Below are 9,042 nucleotides of genomic sequence, written 5' to 3' on the forward strand. Positions count from 1 at the left end.
CCACCTATCGCATTTCCAACGCCCCTCCCCCAAGTCCCTCCTCCCTACCTTTTATCTTAGCCTGCTGGACACACTTTCCTCATTCCTGAAGAAGGGCTCATGCCCGAAATGTCGATTCTCCTGCTCCTTGGATGCTGCCTGACCTGCTGCGCTTTTCCAGCAACACATTTTCACCTCTGATCTCCAGCATCTGCAGACCTCACTTTCTCCCCTAGCTGAGATATTTGTATCATCGATAGTCACTGGTGAGGTGCTGGAAGACTGAAAGTTGGTTAACGTGGTGCCATTATTTAAGAGAAATGGTAAGGAAAAGTCAGGAAACTATAGACCAGTGAGCCTGACATCGGTAGTGGACAAGTTGTTGGAGGGAATCCTGACAGACAGGATGTACATGTATTTGGAAAGACAAGGACTGATTCAGGATAGTCAACATGGCTTTATGCAGAGAAAATTATGTCTCACAAACTTGATTGAGTTTTTTGAAGAAGTAACAAAGAGGATTGGTGAGGGCAGAGCAGTAGATGTAATCGATATGGACTTCAGTAAGGCATTCAACTAGGTTCCCCACGGGAGACAGATTAGCAGGCTTAGATCTCATGGAATAGAGGGAGAACTAGCCATTTAGATACAGAATTGGCTCAAAGGTAGAAGACAGAGGGTGGTGGTGGAGAGCTGCTTTTCAAACTGGAGGCCTGTGACCAGTGGTGTGTCACAAGGATTGGTGCTGGGTCCACTACTTTTCATCATTTATATAAATGATTTGGATGTGAGCGTAGGAGGTATAGTTAGTAGGTTTGCAGGTGGAGGTCTAGTGGACAGCAAAGAAGGATACATCAGATTAAAACTGGATCTTGATCAGATGGGACAATGGGCTGATGAGTGGCAGATGGAGTTTAATTCAGATAAATATGAGGTGCTGCATTTTGGAAAAGCAAATCTTAGCAGGACTTATACACTTAATGGTAAGATCCTAGGGAGTGTTGCTGAACAAAGAGACCTTGGAGTGCAGGTTCATAGTTCCTTGAAAGTAGAGTTGCAGGTACATAGACCAGTAAAGAAGGCAGTTGGTATGCTTTCCTTTATTGGTCAGAGCATTGGGTACCTGAGTTGGGAGGTCATGTTGCAGCTGTACAGGACATTGGTTAGGCCTCTGTTGGAATATTGCATACAATTCTGGTCTCCTTCCTATTGGAAGGATGTTGTGAAACTTGAAAGGATTCAGAAAAGATTTACAAGAATGTTGCCAGGGTTGGAAAATATAGGGAGAGGCTAAATAGGTTGGGGCTGTTTTCCCTGGAGTGCTGGAGGCTGAGGGGTGACCTTATAGAGGTTTATGAAATCATGAGGGACATGGATAGGATAAATAGACAAGGTATTTTCCCTGGGGTCAGGGAGTCCTGAACTAGAGGGCATAGGTTCAGGGTGAGAGGTGAAAGATATAAAAGGGATCGAAGGGGCAACTCTTTCCTCGCAGAGGGTGGTACTTGCATGGAATGAACTGCCAAAGGAAGTGGTGGAGACTGGTAGAATTGCAATATTTAAAAGGCATCTGGAAGGGTATATAAATAAGAAGGGTTTAGAGACCAAGTACTGGCAAATGGGACTAGATTAGTTTGGGATAACTGGTCAGCATGGACAAGTTGGACCAAAGGGTCTGTTTCTGTTCTGTACATCTCTACGACTCTACAATTGTCAAAAGAGGCAGTAAGTGACCTGAGGAACCTTTCACCCAGCCTATGGTTAGGTAGTGAATGCATTGCTAAGAATGTAGTGGAGGCAGGTTTCAAGCAGGAATTGAGTTGAATTGTAGTTTGAAAATGAAGAATTTGAATAGCAATGAAGGTGTAGAACCATGTGAATTGCTCCTTCAAAGGACCAGCACAGTCACAATGAGCTAAATGGTCTCCTCCTGTACTGTAAATTTCAGTGATGCTGCTGGCCCTGACTAAAGGCCTGGTCTGTACTGACCCAAAAATATATTTGACCATTTTAGTCTATGGTCATGTGACTAACATGAGGAATTACAACAAAGATTGTCAAGGTAAAAACAATGACTGCAGATGCTGGAAACCAGATTCTGGATCAATGGTGCTGGAAGAGCACAGCAATTCAGGCAGCATCGAGGAGCTTCAGCTTGTCATACAACCACCCAAGTATCACATGGAATCATACAGTTCAAAAGAGGCCATTTGGTCCATTCTGTCTGCACCAACCCTCCAAAACATGTTTCAGAGAACACCTCTGGGACACCCGGACCAACCAACCCAACCACCCTGTAGCTCAACATTTCAATTCCCCCTCCCACTCCACCAAGGATATGCAGGTCTTTGGACTCCTCCATCGTCAGACCACAACAAAACGACGGTTGGAGGAAGAACGCCTCATCTTCCGGCTAGGAACCCTCCAACCACAAGGGATGAACTCGGATTTCACCAGTTTCCTCATTTCCCCTCCCCCCACCCTGTCTCAGTCAAATCCATCAAATTCAGCACCGCCTTCCTAACCTGAGATCTTCTTCCCGACCTCTCCGCCCCCACCCCAGTCTGACCTATCACCCTCACCTTGACCTCTTTCCACCTATCACATTTCCGACGCCCCTCCCCCAAGTCCCTCCTCCCTACCTTTTATCTTAGCCTGCTGGACAAACTTTCCCCATTCCTGAAGAAGGGCTTATGCCCGAAACGTCGATTCTCCTGTTCCCTGGATGCTGCCTGACCTGCTGCGCTTTTCCAGCAACACATTTCCAGCTCTGATCTCCAGCATCTGCAGACCTCACTTTCCGCTCCAAAACATATCCCCACCCAAATCCATACTCTATCCTTGTCTTCCCATTTTTTCTCTGGCTGATGCATCTATCTTGCACAACCCAGGAAACTGTGGAGATTTCTTTTGTATGGCCAATTCACCTAACCTGCACATCTTTGGACTGTGGGAGGAAACCAGAGCACCCAGAGGAAACCCACACAGACACGGGGAGAACATGCAAACTTCATAGACAGTTGTGCAAGGCTGGAATCAAACCCATGTCAAACCCATGTCCAGGCACTGTGAGCAGCACTGCTAACCATTACTTCCTACACCCTTTCAAGTTTCATGTCCTTGGCCCCCAACCTTGAATGTATGACAGTCAAATGCTTATCCAAGGGTTGTGAGGTTTCACCCTCCCAGGATATTCGGATAACGAAAAGAGCTGCTTATCTGATAGATCCTCACCTACACAGAAAGGTGAACTCAGTTTGTCATTTTTAAAATATAATAACCTGAATTAGTTGTTACAAAGCCTGCGTTCAGATATATTTTCATTCCCTTAAAATTTTTCATCATATCTATCGGACATTGAGAGTTGGGGTTAGAAAGAAAAACTGGATATAATGTATCTAATATCAGATTAGGCCCCTATCCCTATTATGTGAAGATGCAGGACTTCGGTTAACATTAGGCACAGGTTAGTTAGTCGGCCCCATGCACTGAGCTTGTGCCTCATGGACGCTTATGAGAGACCAAGCAATCTCTGGTACAACACCAAGCAATCTCTGGTCTGACCAGAAATCATTGTCTGAACTGTTTTAACGTTAGTGATTCTGTTATTCGTTACTGGCACTTATTGAATTCGTACCTTGTATACGTCGTAGGATTCAATCCTGGTATCAAAACACATGTACAAATTGTTCAACATCTCCACCACCTGCAGAGGCGTACACGAGGCAGCGATGGTGGTGAATCCTACAATGTCCGAGAAATAAATTGTCACCTGCCAACAAAATGTAAACGTGTACAGACGCTAAATTAAGAAGCTTGTATTGTTCCTCCAGTTCAAAGTCGCATACACTTCGCGAAACAATGGTCCTGAATTTGGCCTGAACATTGATAACACATTCACAGTGAGAAGTAGGAGGCTGCAGTTTTCTGCAGGCCTACAATAGCAGCTACCATTGGACGGTGTATTAATGTACCCTACAGCTGGGTTTCTTTTGATTTAATCTTTTGATTCAGTAACTTGATGATATAAGCATTCTGACGTGTAATCCAGAGATTTTAAACCGAATGCATAAACTTTCCCAGATCAGTAACCCAACAGTTCCTTTCAAGGTCAATATCATAGAGTCTATGTAAAGATAGTGGTCATTCGGTTCATTGTGCCTTTATTGGCTCTTTGACAGAGCCACTTCAAATCGTAACTATTCACGATGTTCAAACTCCATTACCTTTTTCGCCAGTTCGCTTAACCACCTCTCGTCCATGCACCTTCCATGTGTATGAGTATCTCTGGATATTCTCGATATCCTTCATACTTTTGAACATCTCTTTCAAATTCCCCAACAGCCTCTGTTCTAAGGAAAACCATACTTGCTGTTCCAATTTTCCTCTGTCTGAGATCCCTTCATCCGCGGTACCACTCCGGTAAATCTCAGCATTCCCCAGCCCCTCTCAAGGTTTTAATACCCTTTCTGGAAGTTACGCGCTTAGAATTGCACACAACACTGACTTTCGCTTAACACGAGATTTAGAACGTTTTACTATATAGCACTCAAATAAACGCGAAATACTGCTACACTGGGAATGCTGCAGGAACTCGGCAGGACTGGCAGCATCTGTGGAGAGAGAAAGAGTTAACGTTTCGAGACCAATCTGTCGCTTCAGAACCTGTGTTCTTCCTCTGAGTGTTAAAACTAAGGTTCCGAATTTCCATCACTGTACCTGACATCACTTGCAATAAGCTGAAAAGAACGGCTTCATTATTGCAGTGCAATGAGGCCCAAGTGGAACCTCTCGGGGTTGCATTGAGTTCCGACTGGACTCCCAGTGTTACCTCGTCCGTGATGCAGTTTAGATCTGACACCACGAGGTACAAATGGATAGAAATTGAGGTTTAAGGATTTGCACTTAGATGTCACCAGTTGAGCTGGAACACAGCGCCTTTCATATTGTTAAGGAATTGGGGGGGTGAGCAGGATATTTTTCGCGCTGTACCTGAAATACAATGAGGTGCAGATATTGCTGGCAGCTGCGTGTAAACAGAAAGTGCAAGCCTGTTGAGTCTCCCAGAACTCCTTCCAACCACCGCAGATATCGTGTATTCCCAACGTAGGAAACTGGGCAATCAATTTGTTTTTGCACTGCATCCGGATAGCTGCTTATTTATCATCCCCATTCTCTACATTTTCCTTAAGAACCAAAGATAGGTAATTGACTAATTATGTGTAATTATTTGCAAACAATGATGCCCTTGGGCAGCTTTCAGATGCAAATAAACCCGTCCGGCTGGCCAAACCCGACAGTCATTTTGCTGCCTTGAAAAAGTGTTTTGGGCCTGCAACTCGAAATATCTTTTGAAGCTCGCTCTGCACAATTCCTGCTCTCTTTAAAACTGAGCTTTGTTACAGACTGTATTCGAGAACTGGTACTTGTCCCAACGTATCATGTTTTATTCTGCAATGTCCGGTAGGAATTTTCTAATAGCGATTTAATTATTTTTTTTTAAATTACAAAGTATTTTAGAAAATCATGCACTATAAGTCAGAAACGTTTAGGCGTACTTTGTTGCAAAGGCACAAGGTTTTTGGGTGGAACTGCGTATGGTGGTATTGCCTCGATATTATCAACACTGAATTAAATGCTGCACTCACTGGAAACCTCTTCAGAAGGATACGGAAATGAAAGCATAACTCGACTTGAAACACAACCATAGCATGCGTCAAAGTTCCTGAAATGTCCCCTACAAAGGATTCAGACAGTCGGATCAAATTCGAGTTCTACATAATTCTCCTACTGTTGGTTTAGCCAATTGCCAAAAAGTTTAAAATGATATGGTAAGAGCAGTTATACTGCAGTGTAATTCAATGGCTAATGTCGTCATATTCTTCCTAAGATGTAAAGCCCCAAACTGGATACATAGTCTTATGGAGGCCAAACCAGTGTTTTATAAAGGCTCGTCATGACGTTCTTGGTTTACAATTGCTGTAAAAATGCTAATTTTGTTGAAGTCATCTTCACTCATCAGAATAATCTGCAAAAAAATGCCAAAGGAAAGGGAAAATAACATTTGTTGTGTCAGAGAAGACAGTGCTTAATTGTTGACAAGTGGATTCTGAATGAGGAATGCATTAGTTAATGATGACTGATAGATAACTGCTTTAAAAAAAAATTAAACCAGGCAGATTGATTCTGATTAAATGAACCGGAGAATGGCTGTCACTTTCTTTTATATATTATTTAATGGAAAGCAGGCATTGTTGGCATTTTCTGCCCATCCTTAATTGCCCTTGAACTGCTAACTGGGCCGTTTCAGAGGACTGTTACATGTCAACCACACTGTGGATCCACAGTCACATGAAGACCAGACAAAGCAGATTTGCTTCCCATTGGTGAACCACATGGTATTTTTTGACAATGATTCCACAGATGCCATTAGACTACCTTTAAATTTCAGATTTCATTAAATTCAAATTTCACTGTTGCCATGCTGGAATTTGAATCCATATCACCAGAATATTAAATAAAAATAGGAAGTGCTGAAGAAATTCAGTCTGACAGCACCTGCGGAGAGACAAAACAGACGCAACACTACCAGTAGAATGACCCTTCATTAGACCTTCCCCAGAATATTAACCTGGATCTTTGAATTACTAGCGAAGTGATATTACTACAATGTCACTGCCTCCCTCTAATTTGTTGAGTTGAAACAGGCATGTTATTTTCACCTGATAAGAAGGTGAAATTATTAATATTTGTAGCTTCCACTATATGCAAGTGCACCACATTGCAAGCCAGACTGACAATGTCATATATTTGTTGTTGGTGTAATTCTTCACACACTAGGGTTTGCCCAGTCGTGGAGTCACATCTAATATTGAACACTGTTTTGTGAGTTTTGCAAGCATGGGCTAGTTGTGTGCAATTAGAACTTTGCTTGTTGTGAACAACCAAAGGGATATGCTGTTTGATATGATCCAGCAGCTTTGGGACTGACGGCTTACATACCAAGCATTGCACCAGAACTGAAGTGTATATACTACATTACTCATTTGTATATTATGTGAACATCTCTTTGGCTTGATGCCAGCATTCAGTTAATGGTGAACATCACTCATGCAACTACTGCTTAGAAACAGGGTGAGCTGGAAAGGTGAACAACCAACTTGGACTATATATACAAATTTTCTGATTAAGGCTAATTATATTGCTTGTGGAGCTGTATGAATACTAACATGTATATTGACCAGTGAAGGCAGGGTTGCAGTCAACAATGGCAGAGATCACCATGGCCAATTTTTCAACATCTTCGACATCAGGAGATGGAGCTTATTTTACTGCTAAATTGGCAAATTTGAACATGGGGGGAATCTCATTAAGATGTGTAAATAACTTTTATACAAAAAGCAGTATGACCTCAGTCAATTTCAGCTCAGGCGGCTGCTTCCCAATCCCCTTTATACGTCCAACAATTAAAAACATTCTTGATCCCAAAACTTTAACTGAGGTTTTGGCTGCCAGTGTGCCCTCTATTTTGTGTATTCTCACCTTTCTGAAAATCCCAATGTGAAGTTTATGCTGTTTAATTGTCAAACATTCCTGGGCTCCTTAATCACTGGAGCAGTAACACAGTGAGTGTTTGTGTCTGAGCTCAGGAGATTAGGCAGAGACACTACGGCTGACATCTCAACCCTAAACATAATCCCCAGCGTCAGCAGGCAACATGGAAGTATCATCCTGAATCGCAATTGGGCTACAGAAAGGAATAAGTGGGAAAGCAAGAAGTGAGAATGGCATAAAAAAGCTAAGATGATTATAGATAAGTTAAATGAGTAGGCAAAAACTTGGCAGTTGGAATGCAATGTGGGAAAATGTGAGGTTATGTACTTTGGCAGGAAGAATGGAAGAGCTGAATATTATTTAAATGAAGAAAATCCTCAAAGTTGCAACACAGAGGAATGTGAAGGTCTTTGTGCATGAATCATAAAAAGCTAGCATCCAAATTAAGAAGGAGTGTAGTACAAAAATGGGAATGCCTTGCTAAAACTATACAAAACACTAGTCAAACCTCGGAGAAAGTGAGGACTGCAGATGCTGGAGACCAGAGTTGAAAAATGTGGTGCTGGAAAAACACAGCAGGCCAGGCAGCATCCAAGGAGCAGGAGAATCGACGTTTCGGGCATAAGCCCTTCTTCAGGAATGAAGCTGGTGTGCCAAGCGGGCTGAGATAAAATGTAGGGGGGAGGGAATTTGAGGGAGGTGCGCTGGGAATACGATAGGTGGAAGGAGGTGAGGGTGAGGGTGATAGGCCGGAGAAGGGGTGGGGGCGAAGAGATTGAGAAGAAGATTGCAGATCAAGAGGGTGGTGCTGAATCTGGGGGTTGGGACTGAGATAAGGTGGGGGGAGGGGAAATGAGGAAGCTGGAGAAATCTACATTCATCCCGTGTGGTTGGAGGGTTCCTAAGTGGAATATGAGGTGCTCTTCCTCCAAGCGTCATGTGCATGTCCTTGGCGGAGTGGGAGAGGGAGTTAAAGTGTTCAGCCATGGGGCGGTTGGGTTGGTTGGTGCGGGTGTCCCAGAGGTGTTCCCTGAAACGTTCCACAAGTAGGCGGCCTGTCTCCCCAATGTAGTGGAGGCCACATTGGGTGCAGCAGATACAGTAAATGATGTGTGTGGAGGTGCAGGTGAATTTGCGATGAATATGGAAGGATCCATTGGGGCCTTGGAGGGAGGTGAGGGGGGAGGTGTGGGCACAAGTTTTGCACTTCTTGTAGTTGCAGGGGAAGGTGCCGGGAGTGGAGGTTGGGTTGTGGGGAGTGCGGACCTGACGAGGGAGTTGCGGAGGGAGTGGTCTCACCAGAACGCTGATGGAGTGGGGAGTGAAATATATCCCTGGGTGGCAGGGTCTGTTTGGAGGTGGCAGAAATGACGGAGGATGATACAATATATCCGGAGGTTGGTGGGGTGGAAGGTGAGGACCAGTGGGGTTCGGTACTGGTGGCAATTGGAGGGGTGGGGTTCAAGAGCGGAGGTGTGGGAAGTGGAGGAGATGCAGTGGAGAGCATCG

The 9,042-nt window shown here is 43.9% G+C and overlaps 2 protein-coding genes across 6 annotated transcripts in view; both read right to left on the reverse strand.

Moving 5' to 3' along the window:
- The window catches only part of LOC122540333 (atrial natriuretic peptide receptor 1-like), a 22,183-nt gene extending 16,958 nt beyond the window's left edge, over positions 1-5,225 (reverse strand). The window contains exons 1-2 of one of the 5 annotated variants that reach the window (XM_043675892.1): positions 4,972-5,225; positions 3,617-3,723 (exon numbers count right to left, since the gene is read on the reverse strand). In XM_043675892.1, coding sequence (XP_043531827.1) covers positions 3,617-3,676 — 60 coding nt within the window. In that variant the 5' untranslated portion in view covers positions 3,677-3,723; positions 4,972-5,225. Of the gene's footprint in view, positions 1-3,616; positions 3,752-4,205; positions 4,570-4,698; positions 4,938-4,971 lie in introns of those variants that run through there. The other 4 variants (XM_043675890.1, XM_043675891.1, XM_043675888.1 and 1 more) reach the window with 4 other exon arrangements.
- A 695-nt stretch (positions 5,226-5,920) lies between these two features.
- The window catches only part of LOC122540103, a 9,324-nt gene continuing 6,202 nt past the window's right edge, over positions 5,921-9,042 (reverse strand). Inside the window, exon 3 of the mRNA XM_043675414.1 lies at positions 5,921-6,007. Coding sequence (XP_043531349.1) covers positions 5,921-6,007 — 87 coding nt within the window. The remainder of the gene's footprint in view (positions 6,008-9,042) is intronic.

The sequence above is a fragment of the Chiloscyllium plagiosum genome, chromosome 34 (genome assembly GCF_004010195.1).
Source record: "Chiloscyllium plagiosum isolate BGI_BamShark_2017 chromosome 34, ASM401019v2, whole genome shotgun sequence".
In the NCBI taxonomy this organism is placed as follows: Eukaryota; Metazoa; Chordata; class Chondrichthyes; order Orectolobiformes; family Hemiscylliidae; genus Chiloscyllium; species Chiloscyllium plagiosum.